General features: G+C 56.8%; 1 protein-coding gene across 3 annotated transcripts; it reads left to right on the top strand.

The window, feature by feature from the left end:
* Nucleotides 1–1693: 1693 nt before the first annotated feature.
* Nucleotides 1694–18334, top strand: GPR108 (G protein-coupled receptor 108). 3 transcript variants are annotated; one of them, XM_067560416.1, is made up of 18 exons: nt 1694–1894; nt 4101–4220; nt 5281–5331; nt 6135–6232; nt 6593–6723; nt 7684–7754; nt 8130–8201; nt 8810–8911; nt 9706–9839; nt 9992–10067; nt 12142–12215; nt 12780–12897; nt 13583–13713; nt 14387–14430; nt 14578–14627; nt 14739–14822; nt 15602–15735; nt 16603–18334. In XM_067560416.1, the coding sequence occupies exons 1-18, from the start codon at nt 1763–1765 to the stop codon at nt 16673–16675; spliced, it is 1695 nt and encodes a 564-aa protein (XP_067416517.1). In that variant the 5' UTR covers nt 1694–1762; the 3' UTR covers nt 16676–18334. The 3 variants fall into 3 exon arrangements, with proteins under 3 accessions (XP_067416517.1, XP_067416518.1, XP_067416519.1); XM_067560417.1 differs by having other exon boundaries at nt 8133–8201; XM_067560418.1 differs by having other exon boundaries at nt 6150–6232.
* The last annotated feature ends 189 nt before the right edge of the window (nt 18335–18523 follow it).

An 18523-nucleotide genomic window follows, 5' to 3' on the forward strand; every position in this document is an offset into this window, starting at 1 on the left:
GCCACTGTTTTGCCTCGCTCTAATTTGGTCTCGGCCACGGCAGGTGCTGTCTCCCAGTCGGTCATGATGGCGGCAGCTAGTCCAGCAGCGTCCGGCCCAGGAAAGAGAATTCTATGAGTGTTGCCAAAGTGAGAAAGCTAAACTACTTGTCTTCATTTAATCCCTTGGTGGCCTATCCCCACCCTACCTATCATCTCAAATAATGTAACACCCACCCTCACTCCATGCCCCTTCCAGAAATGATACCAGTCTGAAATGCTCATTTAAAGTTTTTCCCCAGAAGCATCTTTGACCATTCTCCAGTGCTGTCCCTCAACGCCTGGGAAGAGTTCCCCAGAAGTAGCCTCAAAGCGACCTTATTCTTCTCCTTCCAATCCCTCCTTAAAACTCCTCTCTGCTGGGATGCCTGTAAAAAACTTGACAGTGGTTAGGCTACTGATATGGAGCGGTCACTGTTTTTCACACTGATCAGCATCATCTCATCATTTCCTTGCGGGCCCCACACCAGGCAGCTGTTTATCACTCGTTGTCTGTTGTCTTGGGTTGTAAGATCTTTGGAGCAGGGACCAGCCTCTTTGTTATATGTGTGTACAACACCTGCACAATGGCACCCAGAGCTTGGCTGGGCCACCAAGGATGCACAGCGGGAGCCTGGGGCTGACTGCAGAGGCTTCTGCTTCAGCCCCGCCCAAAGCTGGGCTCCCGGTATCAAAACTGGGGTGGAAGCCTAATATTGTGGGAGCCACAATTTCTGCAATATTTCAAAGTGAGTAGGGCCTTACTAATGAATTAATTAAACCAAGTGGGGCTAAATCGTAACTTGGATGGGAGACCTTAAGAAAAACCCACTGTGCTGCAGGCAGGGGTGTAGGAGATGCTATCTCCTGTGAGTCAGCTGGAAGCGAATGACCCAGCTTGCGAGGTGAAGGTGCCGTGCATCTGCAGCTTTGTAGATGTGACATAAAAGGCCAGCGCTGAGCACTTGTGGTCATGAAAAATCCCCTGCTATTTTGGCAGGTTGAGATGCATTACCCACCGTCACAATTCAGCTGGCTCCAGCACTGTCTAGGCCAGGGTCTCAAAAACTCTTTACTGACACATCCACGCTGAACTTCAAGACCCCACTGGGAAGCCGCACCCCACCCTTGGAAAAGCTGATCTGGCTAGAACCCAGGAGTCCTGGCACCCAGCTTGCCACTGCTCTAACCACTAGGAACCACCCCCTTCCCAGCACTGGGACTAGAACCCCAGTCCCCAGGCTGGCTCCTAGCCCCCCTTTTTTGTCCCTTGCTGCAGACCTGTCACACCCCACCCCAAAGGAGGCTGCACACCGAGAGTCCTAGAGCATCCTGGGAATTGTGGTTCCAGACCAAGGAGTTCCCGGAAGAGGAAGCCGTCGTCGCTAGGCATGATGGGAAATATAGCCTTAGCCCCGCCCCCCTCGGGCTGATGGGAAATGTAGTTTATAGCGCTAGGCATCATAGGAAATGTAGTTCTAGCCCAAGGCAACATGGGACACGTAGTGCCCTTGCTACCATTGGGGCGTTCCCCTGTCAGCCTCACGGCCCGTGGGCGGGGCTAACTGACATCGCGCTTTGATTGGCTGACCTTCCCGGCAGGGGGCGGGGGCCATCGACGGGGTTGGCGATGATTAGCGGAGAGGAGAGGTCGCGGCGCGCCGATTGGCGGAGCCCGGAGCAGGCGGGGGCGGAGCCTGAGTGGCCGGAGCGGGGCGGGCGAGGCGGCCAGCCGGAGAGGAGGGATGTCCGGCCGGAGTCGGGGGCGACCCGGGCCTGGGGCCTCGGCCTCGCGGGGTCTGGGGCGGCTCCTCCCGCTGCTGCTGCTGCTGCTGCTGGGGGGCGCCGCGGGCCGGATCCACCACCTGGTGCTGACGGTGAGCGGGGCCTGGGGAGACCGGACCGAACCGGGCCCCCCGCTCGGGGATCGGACCGAACCGGGTCCCCCTCCCCCCGCTAGGGGACCGGACCGAACCGAACCGGGTCCCCCCGCCCGGGGATCGGACCGGACCGAACCGAACCGTGTCCCCCTCCCCCCGCCCGGGGATCGGACCGAACCGGGTCCCCCTCCCCCCGCTAGGGGACCGGACCGAACCGAACCGGGTCCCCCTCCCCCCGCCCGGGGATCGGACTAGACCGGACCGAACCGGGTCCCCCCGCCCGGGGATCGGACCGAACCGAACCGGCCCCCCCCCCGCCCGGGGATCGGACCGGACCGGACCGAACCGGCCCCCCCCGCCCGGGGATCGGACCGATCTCCTCCCCCTCCTGCTGGGGCCGAACCTGGGATGGGACTGACCTGTTCTCCCTTTGGGGACCCCCAACTCTCCCCTGGATGAGACTGAATCCCCGCTCAGCTTTGAGCTCCCTCCCTTGCCTGATCCCCCTGGCTGCCTCCTGCTAATCCCCCCCCCCCCCATTTCCCCTTTGCTGGGCCTTCAACTGCCCTGGGATCCCCCTCACCCCACACACACCCTGGGATTCTCCTTGAATCCTGCCTCCCTGACTTCCTCTTTCCCCAGCCCAGGGCTGGGAGGGACCTGTCAGTTTTCCCTAGCACCCTGTGATCCTCCCCAGCCTCCATCTCTCCTCCCTGCCTCAGTCACTCCTTCCCCATCATCCATCTGGGCCCTTCCACATCATCTGGCCTCCGCCCTCTGACTCTCAGACCCATCTCTGCTCCTCCACCGGCTTCAAGTGGAAATGCTCTGAGAACCCAGCCAGGGGGAATCTGAGTCAGTGGGGGAGGATTGAGGGGCCTCATGAGGACAAGGGAAAAGGGGGGAGAGAAGTGGGGAGTGGATCTGGGTTTGCAAGGTGTTGAAACAGTAGCTTGTGCAGAAATAACAGAGTTCAATCCCTGTGGTGCGGTTACACATTGGAGCACCCCAATTTTGATGGGGCGTGGAAGTTCAGATAAGAAAAAGGGAGGTTGGCCCTTCGTGCCTGGGCAGCTGAGGCAGGTGTTGTCCAGATTTTCCAAGCTTTCTGTTTTAGTTCAGTACAGGGATGATATTTGTTTAGCAACTGAAACTCCGATAACGTATGTTTTCGCCACCCCGATCACTAATGCAATTAAATGATCCGATGAACTCACTGGCTCCAAGGGGAGTTGCTTTCTTTCCAAATGTTCTACCGGATGAAGACACTGTCCTGGTGTCACCTCGTTTCCTCCCCACTCCCCCGTTCTGCTCCCCCCCCCACCTTATCCACCCTGTCCCCCAAACCTTTCCCTCTCCCCACCTGTTCTTCTCCCTCCACTGCTCCCTCCCATCTCCTGCATCCCAGTCTGATCTCCTTGGGGTAGGAGATCTATTATTTTTTCAACAGAAACAGGCAGGAGTTCGGGTCTCATCAGTGTGTGCTCGGGGGGATGTGATGGTATCTGGGGTTTGATTTGCCCCCTTACAGTGATCGGAGCTGGCTATGAAGTTTGGATCCAGGTGTGACCCTCCCCACGGGCTGGGAAGGGTGCTCAGTTCTCAGGCGTTGATTGAGGCAGCGTCACGTCCATGGTTCAGGAGCTGGGCTCAGCCCTGCACTGGGCCTGTCTGGTGCCGAGCCATGAACAGCTGTGATCTTGGGAGCAGCCCATCACTGTAGTATCTGGGCTGGAGGTAGATTTAGAGCAGTCCCGTCCCTATGGGTCCCCACGTAGTCACATCTCCGGGGATCCTGGCTGACGAAATGGCGCTTGAGCTGACGCAAGCGCATGTGATCTGGGTCTGAAAGCCTCTCCTCTCACTGCTGCCCTGGCCTCTGTGCTCCTTGCGCCTCTGGAGTTATTTCCCCTTCTGAAGGGGAAGTGGTTCTGATGCCGTCGCAGCTGGGAGGTGAGATAAATCCAGCCAGTCGATCATGGTAGAGGCACACCAGGCCCTGCCCGTGCCGTTCATCTCTGTGGCTGGCCGTCCGAGTGTGACTAGAAAGGGTACCTTGAGGCTTTACCACCGGCTGCGTGCGGCTGTCCTTTTAATCGCATTGCCGACCCCGGAACCGCTGGCGGAGACATGCCCTGTAGTTTGTTGCTAGCCAATCGAATGGGCTTGGTCATGTGATAGCCTCCTGGCTCGTCTGTTTCAGGGTGAGAAGAGGGCCGACATCCGCTTGAACAACTTCGGCTTCTACGAAAACGGCTCCCTGGAGGTGAACGTGAGCCGGCTGCGTCTCAGCCCTGGCAGTGCCAAGCAGGAGAAGACATTGGTAAGCACGGCCTCCTGGATGCTCAGGAGGACTGCTGTCACCTGGTAGTTCGTGGTGGGTGCCTAGGAGCAAGCTTCCCTCCCGTGATTCCCAAGGGGACAGCGGGGGTGGTGTGAATGGTGCCGTGCCTGGGTGCGTCACGCCTGTGGGGCGATCCTGGAATGAATCTAGCATTCTCACCCCTGGGAGCGGAGATGGCTGGGTTGAGCTAAACTTCACATCTGAGACACCTGCTGTCCTGGGTTCAAATCAAGCAGAGGAAGAATGGCCCAGATCGCTAACCTAGGACTTGGAAATCAGTTCTGTGCTCTGCCACAGGCTTCCTGTGTGACCTTGGGCAGGTCACTTAGATGGGAAATAGAGGCCCAGAGAGACACTTAAAGAAAAGGTTAATAGCACTTGTAAGGATAAACACGTGAAATATTGTGAGGCGCTCAGACACTATGGTGTGTGTGTCTGTCTGTCAGTCAGTCATATAAATACCTAAAACAAATCAGATCCCTGGCTCTCGCCTATACCCCCAGCCAGGCCAGCGGTGCAAAGGTTTGCTGTGTGGATGGGAGGGGAGTAGAGGGAACCACCCGGATAAGAGTAAGAGTTAAGTCTGTGACTGCAGTGAAGACAGACCCTAGGAACAGCCAGCTGGTCTCCCCCTTCAAGGGGCTGTCCATAAAATCCGTAACGCATTGGGAGGTGGCAGGGTCCTTAATTTTGCGTGTTTCAAGGGGCAAGTGGGTCTTGATCAGCCTCAAAAAAAATGTGTTCAGTAACTTACAGATAGCCCCCAATGCTCAGTCCATCCTGTAAGAAATCAAAGTACCTAGGTACCTTCAGGCCTCCTGGAGTTGATCAGTGAGCTGGCTTGGAGGGCCGTAACTGTGTATCGTGGGGGATCTTCGTGCCCTGGCTGGGAGATGCCGTGGCTGGCTGCCCTGCTGGCAGAGCTTCTGTGCCCTGCCCCACCTGAGCCTTCCCCATCTGCCAAAGGATCAGGGATCTGTCCCTTGCTGTGCACAGAAGGAGGGTTTGGTTATAACAGATTAACCATTTCTCTTTCCAGGTCGGCCTCAGTTTATCCAAGACTAAGATTGGCGAGGTTCTCTCCTATTCAGTGAGTTGCCGTTCTCCGTGCGTGTGCCGACTGTCTGGAGGCTGCTGTGCTAAACGTTTGTTTGGAAAGCACTGGCGTTCTGGAGGGCGACAGGAAACCCACCTAGATTGTTTTCGGGGGGTGGGGAAATGTCCTCTTCAATGCAGTTAGGGGAGAGCTGGAGGCAACGTGACGTGTGTGGCCAGCAAGCAGGAGCTGGGAATGTGTTGTGTTGCTCTTGAGTGACTCCTTCTAGCCACTCCCCGGAATAGCGCTGCCTAGCTTTATCGCATAGAACCCGGGCTGGGTTCTCTAGGGCAGTGTTTCTCAATGACCGATCTGTGGACCAGCACCGGTCCCTGAGATCTCCCTGACACAGTTGAACAAGGCAGCAAGCCAGTCTCTGGTATCAAAATGGTTGAGAAATACTGCTCTAGGCTGTCCTGTTGCAAAGGAATCCGGAAGGGGGAATGTGCAGAATCTGCCATCAATTACCTCTGGAAGCCACTGGACAGGTTGGCTCTAGGAGACATGACTATGAATCAGTCCCTTGGAGAGGCAGCAGGGCATAGTGGGTAGAGCTCTGGATTGGAAGTTGGTAGGACCTCCGTGCTATTCCTAGCTGTGCCACTGACCTGGGGAGTGTCACATCCCCTCTCCTTCCCTATGTCTTGGCTATTTAGTTTGTCAGCTGTCTGAGGCAGGGGCTGTCTCTTACTATGTACAGCATCTTACACAAGTTTTTCGACCTACTGTAAATCCAGATAGCTGTAATTAAGATTGCTTGTTCACGGGTTTTTTGGCTGGTCTGATCAGAGGGACAGTTTTCCTCTCTTCAGGGGAAGGAATCACATAACTGCACCTTGGACCAAACTGGAACGGAGCTACGAATCCTCTTCCTCATTGATCTCAAACGTAACAGGCAAGTGAAATTCTGTCTGCACTCATGTATGTTTCATTGGACACCTCATCTGATCTCTGGCTAAATCCACGGGAGTCATTATGGCAAGTTAGACTAGTTCCTAGTACCTAGACTCTGCCAGGTTCCAGGGATCTGAGCAGCCCCTAGGAAATACGCAGACAGCTCATGTGGTCACCAGCACCGCCTGCATCACAGCCACCTATTAAACAATGCCTCCTGTTTCAGGAGGGCGTGCTCGGAGAGTGACCTTTTGCGTGACTGATCCTGTCCCCTCTCTCCGTGTCCCTTCTGACTCTTGGGGGCGAGCCCATCCCTGTTGAGTCACGCTCCCTGTACCGATGTTCGGTTCTGTCCTTTCAGGGTCCAAGTGCGGAAGCTGGGAGAGCAGAAGAAGCTGCAGATTTATTCCGGTCTGATCCCCGAGGTGCAGAATGGGGGCTCGGATCCGAAACCAGCCGACGATAGCAAGGGCCAGGCTGCTGCCGATACAGGTGAGTGAGACTGGATGCACCATAGACACCCAGACCTTGCAGTCTCCCGCTTCTCCGGATTGAAGCAGGTTCCTCCGTGCTGCTCAAAAAGAGGCTCGTTTTCTCCCTAATGAGAGAGCTGCAGTTAATTGCTTACCACGGCAGGTCCGTCTGATACCCCGTGCGCTCAGTGCATAATTCGATGTGCTTCTGGGGTATTGTTCCAAGGATCTCAAAGCGCTACAGGGAACATGGACAGATTACAGATGCTTTAAATGCAGCCACCTCGGGTGGAATGTGGCAGCTATTTAATAGCCACTCTGCATTAGCACCCGTGTTTAGAATAGGAAATAGAGGCTGCTATGGGAGCTAATTCCAGGGAGGCAGGTCCTAATTGCCTGAGCTGGCCAAACGGACGGCTGGGATTAATGTCAAGTATCTCGTAGTGCTGGGCTGTGTAATAATATTAGTTCTGTCCCAGCCGCAGCTATGTGCTGGGTGCTGCATAGCCACAAAGTAAGAGACTGTCCCTGTCTTGGAGAACTCAGGCTAAACACATTGTATACCTGGGGAAACTGAGGCACAGAGCTGGAGCAACTTGCCCAAGGTTGCGCAGAGCCAGCGACTGTGAGCCCAGATCTCCCGAGTCGCGGTCCCATGCCTTACCCACAGACCGTCCCTCCTGTCTGGAGCTGGCTTGGAAGGGGGGGCACCGCCTCCTTGTGTGTTGGAGGTCTTTCACCCGCATCCGAACCCACCCTGACCTGCTGATCATGGGGATTGTGCAGCCATGCAACACAAGGGGCTGCCGGTGGCAAACCAGCGTGCGCAAGGGGTCTGCCTGTTGTAGGGTGGGTTTTGAGGAGCAGCTGATGCCAGGGCCTGATGGGGGCAGGGATCGCTCCCAGCCTAACATTCGCCAGTGGGAGCTGGAGTTAATGGCGTCTAGTCCATGACGAAGGGGCGTGTTTGTCCTTCCAGGCACAGAAGCGGGGCATGAAGTGCCTGGTGCAGGCAGCACCCAGAAGAAGCCAGAGGGCAACACCAAGCAGGTAATGCCCTTCAGGGATTGAACCTTGAGTTCCTAGGCAGCTGTGCCAGTTCACCAGGCTTCAGCCGACCCAGCCAGCACCTGGCACCTCCCGATTCCAGTGGCATTCTGTCTGCAGAGCCCAGGGTGCCAGCTGCCCATTGTGGGGCAGGGAGGCTGGGGTGAGGGGCAGACCTCGGAGGGCTTAGGGGGGCCGGGGCCTGGATGGGAAACAGGCAGTGATAGGACCAGCAGCTGGGAGCTGCAGCGCTGCTGAGCTGCCAGCATGGTTGTAAGCCAGGCTCTGGACAATCCCCAGGCAGAGGCGAGCCCCGCTCGTCCTTCCTCTTCCGCGAGTGGCAGGGGGCACCGGTCCTTATGGGACTTTCTTCCACAGCAGGATTCCAGTCACAAAGCGGAAGAGCTGATCCTGGCTCTGGGGAACGTCAACGACTCCTACAACTTTAGCGTAAGTGTCGCCCGGCTGGATGGAGGAAGGGCCTCCCTGAAATAAGCCAACGGGCCATCTGGCTCGTGTTCTTCCCCTGCATTCCCTTCCCACCACGCCAGCTCAGATCAGCGGGGCCATCTAACCTGGCATCTCCCCGTCCTCACCACACCAGGTCGGACTAATGGACCCATGTAGCCTGGGATTCCCGCAGGCTGGCCCAGCTGTCCTGGTATCTCTGCTTCCATGTATCCTGGTCCGCCCCCCTCCCCGCCACATCAGATCAAATAAGTGGCCTGGTCCAATGGCAGAGGCCATTGGTCATAGTCTGGTATCCCTGCCTCCTTGCTGAATGGGCCTGGCCCCAGCTGTCTCACCACAGGGCCTGGCCTGTCGAGTGAAGGCTGCATGGCGCTGCCTGGAACCACTACTGGGTTCCTCCCTGCAATTCCAGGGCGACAACGGGCAGAGATCCTGGAGTCTTAATGTGTCTGTAGTGGGAGCTCCACTGCTACAGAGACGCTCCTTTCCCCCAGAGAAGGGGGGCTCCTCAGCCTATCTCCTGCAACGAGTCAGAGCCTGGACCGGTAACTCGGGTCTCCTGGGGGTCTTCCCCTCTGTCCTTGCAGTTCCATGTAATGATCGGCTCGGAGGCGGAAGGCCAGTACAGCCTCAACTTCCACAACTGCCACAACATCATCCCGACAAAGCAGATGCCTTACGACATCACGGTGAGTGTGTGGCGGAGATGGTAATACCCACTTCCTCCAGTAGAGGCAGCAGAGCTCTAACCCTCTAGTACAGACTTCCCTTCTCTGCCTCCTGGTGGGTTAGAAAGCAGAGTAAAGCACTGGGCTGGGACTCAGGAGACCTGGGTCCTGTTTCCGGCTCTGCCGCTAGTCTGCTGAGTGAATCACTTTCCCCGGGCCTCAGTTTCGCCATCTGTAAAATGGGGATAATGATACTGACCTCCTCTGCGAAATTGCTTTGAGATCTGTGGATAGAAAGCCCTGTATGAGCTAGAGATTTGTATTGCTGTAGAGCCTGGAGCCCCAGTCATGGCCCAGGACCCTCCTGAGCTAGGCACTGTACAGATACACAACACCAAGCCAGTCTTTGCCCCCAAAGACCTGGCAGATACCCCACACTGAGCCCAGACGCTTGTCATGCTGCCATAGACTAGATGAATGTGTTATGAGGGCTCCTTATTAGGCTGTGGTGTACAAGTGACTGGGATTCGAACTCAGGTCTTCTGTGTTCCAGCCCAGGGCCTTAGCCACCAGACACGGCTAGTCTAGAGCGAACTGCAGGTGTGCCCCATGTTTCCAAAGCAGGGGAGATAGTGTTGTACGTCCTTGGTCTGTATTTGTTGCTCCCCGTTCCATCTAGCTCCAAGGAATCTCTAGCCTGGTGTTTCCCTGGGTCCGATTTCCTGGCGTCCCTGTGCGGCGCGATGGTTTGTTCAGTCGGATTGGGGGGCTGCCATAGCTCTCGCTCTGCACTGATTCCGTCTCTGCCCTCGCAGGTGATGATCCGAGAGAAGAACCCGGACGGGTACCTGTCGGCTGCCGAGATTCCCCTCATCAGGCTCTACCTGGTCATGTCCACCTGCTTCTTGGCCGCGGGCACCGTCTGGGTCTACTTCCTCTGCCAGCACAAGTGAGCTCCGCCTCTCTGATCAGCTGTGTCCATGCCCCCTTCCCCGGGGCGGGCAGCCTTGTCTATTGTATCTCGCCCTGCCCCACTGCCTCCCATTCCACCCCCGAAGCAACCCTGGGCGTCATCTTCATTGCATCTCTCTCCACCCGCAGATTCAGCGTCTTCAAAATCCACTGGCTCATGGCTGCCTTAGCCTACACCAAGGCCCTTTCTCTCCTCTTCCACAGCGTAAGTAGACAGCTACGCCGATGCAGGGGGGCCCACTGTTGAAGGGCTTGGGAGACCTGGGGCGCCGTCCGTTGGCCTACCGGCTGATCTCAGCCAAGCTGCTCCCTCCGTGTCTCAGTTTCCCCATCTATAAAATAGGAATGAATGCAACCAACACTGCCCTGGCAAGTGCTTTGAGATCTACAGATGAAAAAAGCTCCATTTATCACAGTAGCGCCTGGGAGTCCCAGCCATGGACCAAGCCCCATTGAGCTAGGTGCTGTAATCACGCACACAGCCGGTAGAGCCTGGGATTATTGGACAGCAACCGTACCTGGGTTCACAGCAGTCTGGAGCATCGCTGTAAACCTGCGTGGGGCTCCCACTGACCCTCGGGAGCCTCGTCCTCCGCTTAGCAGGGCTGTCTCTGTCTAAGAGGTGAATTATGCTCCCCTCCTGCTGTTCAGGGTATTGGGTAGTGCTGGGGAAGATGTGAACGTTTCCCTTCTGCAATAGCCCAGCCCGCTGCTAGTTTGTAAGCAGGCGTTGGCCTCAGCCCAGCGCCAATTGAAAAACATCTGCCCAAGCTGAACACGGCAGGTGGCCAAAGCGCTGGAGTGGCTGGTCCTGAGGTCCTGTCTCTTCTCAGGGCCCTGGCAGGGACACTGTCCCTCTCCCTCCCCACAAGCCTGTCCTCTCTCCCCTCCCCTCCCCACTGGGAATCACTGACCTTTCTCGGGAAGAGCGGATCAATTCCCAGGAAGACAGTGGTGTCTCTTTGGCATGCGGAGCTGAGACCCGTCAGACTCATCTCATGCACAGGCCGCCCGACAGCTGTCTCGCGATGGCTGTTACCCTGCTGGGTGGGGCCGGTGACACGGAGGGGAATGGCTCTGCACCCCCTGAGCCCCCCCAGTCCCTCCAGCTTTGCCACCAGCTGTGACGTTCCTCTCTGCAATCTGGACTAGTGTATCGCTGTGTCACCCCAATCCCTCACTCCTGGAGCCTGTCTTGCACTGGCTCCGCTGTGTGAACCCCCCACGCCTGGGTCAGCCCACGCACAGGCTCCTGCAAGCAAGCGGCCCTTAATTTGCTTCTGGCCAGCCACTCATGGGATTATGCAATAGAATGACCCCAGCAAACACCCCCCATCCCAGGTGCAACCGTAGGAACTTCCGTCTTGCAGTGTTCAGTGCTACCCACTGAACCTTTGCAAACTCATATTAATTCATCAATTTATCAAAGAAATTGATATGCACCAGCTCTGTCAGTTTAAGCGAGGTCTCTACACACACCCAAACCACATGCACTGCTTTAGATAGAACAAGTATATTAAGTACAGAAAGATTTTAAGTGATTATAAGACAGAGGAATATAAATCAGATTTGCTCAGGATGAAATAAAAGCAAATCTCATTCTAAACAAAGTTTAACACTTCCAGTAACTTTACAAAGTCAGATAATGCTCACCACAGGCTGGCTGACTTCCTTCAGCCAGGCCCTCCCCCTGTAGCCCGTCCTTCAGTTGCCTGATGTTGTTTCATAGATGGAAGTGGAAGATAGAGCTCAAGATTGTAAAACATCTCTTCTTTTAACACGTTCCTTCGTCACCCCCTTCAGGGTCAGGTGACAAACAGTATCCACGCATGGTTTTCTCCCCGTCTTGAGACACTGTGCTTCTTTGTGGATGCGTTTGTTGACGTCTGGGCTGGGTTGTTTTATACAAGCCGCAGTGAGGTGTGAGCTACCTCTCTGCTTTTCTAGGGTTTTACTTAGATCTGTCTCAAGCCATGAGACGCATATTTGGAAATGTTACGTAGTGAAGCCTCCTCACCATACACATGACATTGCAACAAACATATCCCTGTAACAATAATGGTCAGCGTGCCGTGAGCATTCCAAAAACATCTTACATGACAAACTTTGCATTAAACGATATATAATTACACACTATACGGGTGTACGTGGGGTGCAGTGCGTCACACCCAGCTCCCTAACAGGTATGGTCTTTGGGTGGCAGGGATGGGAGCTCTCCCCGCCTGCCAAGCCTGAATCAGGAGGTGCCAACTGAGACCCCATTTCTTGTCCTCTTTCAGATCAATTACTACTTCATTAACACCGAGGGTCACCCGATCGAGAGCTTAGCCATCATGTACTTCGTGACCCACCTGTAAGTGCAGAGCGGCCGCTTACGGCGCCTACGCGGAGGGAACATCTCTAGCCCGGCATCACGGCTGGCTCTGGGCAGCCCCCGCTCAAAGGGGCGCCCGGAGGAGCCAACAGATAAGGGAGGCACTTGCAAGCATTGCAGTCTGAGTGTCTCCCACCAGCATGCACTGGCTGGGAGGTTGCAGGGAAGGTCTCGCTGTTGCAGCCTCCCAGCAGGAGGTGCCCTGGAGTGTATCCTAGGACATTGATGGTGAGGAGTGGGAAGATGCCCCAGCTGGGGGGTGGGATGGCATAGGAGGACTGGCTGTGGGCAGAGCTCTGAGCTACTCTAGTCCCAGCCTCTCCCAGCAGGGGACGCTGTGGGGAGTGGGGCAGGAGCACTGGCTGTGCGGGGAGCTCCCAGCTACTGCAGTCCCAGCTTCTCCCAGCAAGGGGTGCTGTGGGGCTCAGGGGCAGTAGTGCTGTGGAGGGGGGTATCCCGGTTTCTTCAGCCCCAGCGTGTCGGGGCTCAGGAAAACGTCCCAGAACTGGGCGCCCGCCTGAGTTGCCCCTGGGTGCCTTGCAGGCTGAAGGGCGCCCTGCTCTTCATCACCATCGTGCTGATCGGGACAGGCTGGGCCTTCGTCAAGTACATCCTGTCAGACAAAGAGAAGAAGCTCTTCGTGATCGTCATCCCTCTGCAGGTGAGGGGCGGGCGGGGGTTCAACGGCTGGGGAGAGCTGGTTAGGAAGCAGCTGGCCGCCTCCCCGCCTTAAAACCCAGAGCTGTGCTGGGCGGGGTGCCCTCAGGCCTCCCAGGGACATGGCCGCCGGCTCTGCTTCTGTCTGGTCTCCTTCCAGACTCCCAGCGCTAAAAGCAAACCATTTGGGGAAGCGATTCCCTTAGCGAAGCAGCATCGGCTTGTGGTTAGAGTGCTGGGCTGGCCCTTGGACTGCTCCCTGCTCCGCCCCTTGCCAGCTGGGTGACTGGCCAAGTTGCTTCCTCCCACGCCTGTGCCTCAGTTTCCCCAGCTGTGAGATGGGGATGATGATACCGCCCCTCCTTGTGAAAGCGCTCAGAGATCTCCAGATGAAAAGTGCTTCGTAAGAGCCAGGTGGTAGCTTCTTGAGCGGTCGCTGAGACCTGGAAAGAGTTAATCTGAGCGAGGGTAATTTTGGAATGATCAGTGGCCCTCTAACAGAGTAGCGCCCTGCTCTACCCTGGCTTCCGGGCAATGACTCACACTGTGCATCTTGGCAAGGGGGAAAGAGACAAGGCACGCGCTGGGTGTGGCAGGTATTTGAGCCGCGACGGCTAGGGCCCCGTCTGCAGGATGCTTTCCTCAGGCTGCCCAAGCCCCTTCCCTACCCACCTTTCCCCACGGCGCAGGTGCTGGCAAACGTCGCCTACATCATCATCGAGTCCTCGGAGGAAGGCAGCAGTGATTACACCTCCTGGAAGGAGATCCTCTTTCTGGTGGACATGCTGTGCTGCGGGGCCATCCTCTTCCCTGTGGTGTGGTAAGAGCCGGGGGGGGGGGGGGGGGGTGGTTGGGGTTTGGTTCCGCCCCGAGGCCTTTCTCGGCGGTGGGACCGCCAGGGGTTAGGAACCCCTGACCCGAGCTGGGTCAGTGCTTGAATGGGTGATGGAGGATGATTGCAGGGCGGGGGCGCTCTCCCAAGTCTGTGGCGCCCCCGTTGCTGTGGGGGTGGGCTGTCCCTAGGGGACGCTCTCCCCTCAGAGTCAGTGCTGACCCCTGGTGCCTATGGGGGGCCCTCTCGGGAGGTATGTTCCGGGTCCATGTGTGGGAGATGGGATCATTATAAAGGGAAGCCACGTTTTCTCTCTCTCTGGGATCCTGGGGGTGCCAATCACCCCCACCCCGTAGGAAATGTGAGGTGCAGAGGGGCAGTGTACCTGGGGGGCAGGCACAGTGCGGGGGGTGGGACCATTAAGGCTTCATAGATCGGGGGGAGGGCGGGGTGCTGTGAATCTTCCCAGAATTCCATGGGAGTCATTGCTTTGGTGTGGCCAGCCCCCCAGGGATCGGGGTGGGGGGAAGGGGGAGCTGGCCATGGGCCCAGCGCACTCATTTGCTCTGGGCCGGTGGGACCGCCCCTGGGAAAGGCAGCAACAGAGCCGAGTGTGGCCGGGAACTGCTGAGAGTCTGTCTGTCTGTCTGTCCATCTGCAGGTCCATCCGCCACCTCCAGGAGGCCTCCAGCACAGACGGCAAAGGTGAGTCTGTCTCAGCTTCCCCATGAGGGGCCCAGTGGCCGCTCCCTTCCCCCCCACCCCCCAACCCCTCGCTCTGGGGGGACTATGTCCCTTCCCCCCCCCCCCGATCTGGTACCTGCTCCTTATGTCCTTGTGTCTTATTTCCAGCTGCCACAAATCTGGCTAAACTGAAGCTCTTCAGACATTACTACGTCATGGTAAGTGTCCTGTCTCCTCTCCCGGGGATGCTGGCAGTGCCAGCGCCGTCCGTGTGGCCGGAAGGGGACCCTGCCCCATGGCTTCAGTGGTTCTCTGTCCCCTTCTTCCAGGTCGTGTGTTACATTTACTTCTCCCGCATCATCGCTGTCCTGCTCAAAATCGCCGTTCCCTTCCAGTGGCAGTGGCTGTACGAGGTGAGGACTGCGCCAATGCTTGTGGGTGGGAGTGGGGTCTAGTGGTTAGAGCAGGAGGGCTGAGTGGCATGACTCCTGGGTTCTATCCCCAGCTCGGGGAGGGGAGTGGGTGGGGTGTGGCTAGGAGGCAGGACTCCTGGGTTCTATTTCCAGCTGTGGCACTGATCCACTTAGATCCTAGGTGTCTTATTGGCAAGATGAGCTCTGGGCATGAATGGTTGGGAAGTGCTTGGAGATCTATCCGGGAGGTGCTGTATCATTGTAAAGCTGTATGGTATAGGCTGGGTTTTCCTGCCTCTGGCCTGAGTGAAAATTTCCAGGGAGTGGCAGTGCAGGCGCTTCTGACCTACCCCCACCACCCAACCTCCACTTACCCTGCAGTCCAACCACTTTGGGTCGTGAGCTGGTGCTAAGCAGACATCTGCTGGGCTGGGAGACCACCAAGGAGAACCCAGCTGCTTCAGGAATTGGTGTCAGCGGTGGGAGGGGGCGCTGGGCTGTTCTCTGTCAGATCTGATGTAAATCTAAGGTTCTGCCGTAGCTGTGGCCATTTCAAACAGCTTCCCTTTCCCAGGTCAGTTTCCAGCCTGGGCAGTACACATTCAGGCCTCATTTTTTCCCCCCTTTCCTATCACTCACTGTATGATTCTTCCCTTCCCATCCTAAACCATTGCTGTGCACTGCTACGTTCCACCCCAGAGCCAGCTGCATTTCAGATTGGATTGAACAATGCTCTGATGGCTAGGCCTAAGGACCCTTCTTTTCTTCCTTCCTTGCAGCTCCTGGTCGAAGTATCCACCTTGGTTTTCTTCATCCTTACGGGATACAAGTTCCGCCCGGCTTCAAACAACCCTTATCTACAGCTGCCCCAAGAAGACGAGGAAGAGGAGGAGGAATTGCAGATGAATCAAGTGTAAGCAGCTGGATCTCTGGGTGGGGAGGTCAGGCTTCTTCCCAGTGCGACTGAAGCTGGTGTAGACCGTGAGCAGGGACCCGTCTTGTCTCTCTAATATCCTGGGACTGACACGGCTATACCTACCCAGCATACATGGAATAGCTATTTGGGCAACAGTTATTCTCGGTCAGTTTCCCCCCTATACGTGAACCCGATGAATAGGCCTGGCAGAATTTGATTTTTGTTTTCATGGATCTCAATATTTTTAAGCATTTTTTTCTATTTTTATCACTTTTTAAAATTTTCACAAGTTGCAGAAAAATGGAAGGGCTAATCACGGGGGGGCAGGGTGTCAGACAATAATGAGCTAGTGACAGTTTTATAACTGTTAAAACCCCAACTCACAACATCCTGTGTCAAAGTGCACGAAGTCAGTAGCCTTCGATCACACTCTGCTGACGTCTCCAGCTGCGTTTTTTTCTTTGCCTCTCTGGAAATTTCAGTGGTTGATGGAAATATTTTGCTGCGGGTTTGTGGATGTTCAGTGAAATCCCCCTTCATCCACGTTTTACCAGTAAAAATCAAACCCTTCCAAGCTTACTTACGGAGGTCAGAGTAGAAGGATCACGCTGGTTTCATCTGGCCTGAAAGTCTGTTTGTCATCTCGCTCCTGCTCCAAGACCCCCCAGCGCCCTGTCAGGAGACGTTCCAGGCACTGGGTGTGCCGGGGTTATTGCTTTCCATAAGGAAGGGTAAATCTTAGCTACCTGCCCCGATATCCTTGCAGTTCAGGAGCTGCGGCTTTCTTGCTCAGGGCTGTAGAGGAAGCAGCCAAAACTGATGTAGCCCGTCTGAGGTCGTCTGTCTCTCGCTTTCTCTCGGCAGGGTCACGGAAGCCGGCCTCCACGAGGGTCTCTCTAAGCTGAAGAAGAACAGGGCTGCCCGCGAAGTGGCGTGAGGCCTGATCTGCCCAGACTCTCACGAGTGCCCGGACCATGGGGAGGCCGCCGGGTCAGGCCCGGCCAAAGATTTCCAAGCAAGACGGAGAAATCTGGGGGTTTGTGTTGAATTCCTGCCTCTCTGCTCCCCTGCCCCCCCGTGTGGCAGCGCTGAGAACTGCCCCGGCTCTGTGCATCTCCAGCAGCAGTTCCCAGAACCAGGCCTGCTCTCCAGACTGCAGCTCGATCAGACACACTGGCAGGCTGGGGGCTGCTGCTCTTATATGGGTGGGGGGTTACTTTGGCCAAGCTCTCTCCCTTTCCTGCAAATGTGGTTTCCATCCCTGCTTCCTGGTTAGATCCAGCCTCCTCCAGTAGCCCCCCCCCAACTCTCTCTCCTCCCTCTCCTCCTTCACTCACAGCTGGTGTTAAGAACCAACAGCTGCATGGGCTCAAAGAGCTCCTCTGCCCCTGGGGTTAGGCGATTGCCATGATTTCTCCTCTGCTCTGGACTGATCCGTCTTCAGCTGAGGCTGGCTGGCCCCTGCGGCACTGGTGGGGGTGAGCAAAAAGCCAGGCTGCAGACAACCTCGGAGCAGTTCAGCTGGGCTCCATCTCCAAAACGACGGGGTAGTGCCCATGAGCCGTGGGCTACCGTTTCCGCTCTAGCCCTAGTGGTGCCTGTGTCCCCCAGAAGCATTTTTTTTTCAGGGGCATGTGGCCCCCGGCTTCTTGCTAGACTTTGCCAGGGGGCAGGTTCAGGTGTGATGTTAGCACGAGCGATGACCTCAGGCCTCACAGCTGGGTCATGGCTCTGTGCCTCCTCCAGCCTGTGGGCGGGACAAGTCTGTCTCCCCATCTCCCCTTGAGCTGAGGCTGGAGTTGGGCTCTCCTGCTCCCACCCCAGCGCCAGATCCTGCAGGCTCGGCTCCTGCCTTGGGTTACCCGGGCAGCGATGTGGGAGCCGGGGTCCCGCCCTGCAAGGGAACCAGCTGGGTTCTTGCCCACAGCGCAGGGGAACTGATGCAGGAGAGACTCCGGCTTGTTAACTCCCAGCCTCCCCGAAGAGCTGGGGCAACCAACTCCCTGCTGCCCCTTCTCGCCCACTGCCAGGAGCCTCTTTAACCCCGAAGGACGGCGAGCCCGTCCCCCTGCTGCGCTCAGCTCAGCACCCCTCAACCAGGCCCTTAGCTGCTAGGCGGCAGCCAGGGACAAGAGCGAGGAGGGGGAGGCCACGAATGATTTTGGGACCAATCTCTGCCCGCCTCTATTACCCTACAGAATAACCCTGCCCGGGGCTGGGATGCAGTTGTGGGGGGGACTCAACCCCTGCCCCCCCCCCATAGTGATTTAAATTCTTCCTTACTATTACTGGGAACCTTAACTCCCGCACTCCTGCCCCCTCCGCTGCTCCCGTTGTCTCAGCAGGCTTGGGGGGAGACGGGGGGTGTCACCAAGCCCATGTTTAAATGAGTTTCTTGGCTTAATTCATTGTAACTTTTTCTGCGCCGCCTGCCAGGGGAGGTACCTGGCTTTGCCTGGGGGGGGCCCTGTGTATAGCGGAACAAGCCCTGCATCCCAGGCCGGGGTATAAAGCGCCCTTCTTGGATCTCCGCTCTGGCTTGTCGTTCATTGTGGAAGCAGGAGGGTAAAACGGGGGCTCGCGTGAGGATTTTAAAGCACCGACCGTGTTCCGGGGGGCGGGGCTGGGCCATGCGAAGGGGGCCCTGGTGCTCCTAAAGCGCCGGTCAGCAGGGGTGTCGGATCCAGCGATGAGCTGGGCTGTAGGATGCAAGGAGCCGGGTGTACAGCTGTGCTCGCTCAGAGCCGGTGCCTGGATGGGCTGAAGGCCTATGTCCCCAGTGCAC

Source organism: Emydura macquarii, unplaced genomic scaffold (genome assembly GCF_026122565.2).
Source record: "Emydura macquarii macquarii isolate MOO-44397 ecotype Brisbane River unplaced genomic scaffold, CSIRO-AGI_Emac_v2 contig_2292, whole genome shotgun sequence".
Taxonomy (NCBI): domain Eukaryota; kingdom Metazoa; phylum Chordata; order Testudines; family Chelidae; genus Emydura; species Emydura macquarii.

Excerpts from the sequence above, each read along its gene's own strand:
- GPR108 (XM_067560416.1), top strand. The coding sequence starts at position 1,763 with ATGTCCGGCCGGAGTCGGGGGCGACCCGGGCCTGGGGCCTCGGCCTCG. Across the intron at positions 1,895-4,100 it reads TCCACCACCTGGTGCTGACG|GGTGAGAAGAGGGCCGACAT; the intron begins GTGAGCGGGGCC and ends CGTCTGTTTCAG. Across the intron at positions 12,898-13,582 it reads TGATCGTCATCCCTCTGCAG|GTGCTGGCAAACGTCGCCTA; the intron begins GTGAGGGGCGGG and ends CCCACGGCGCAG.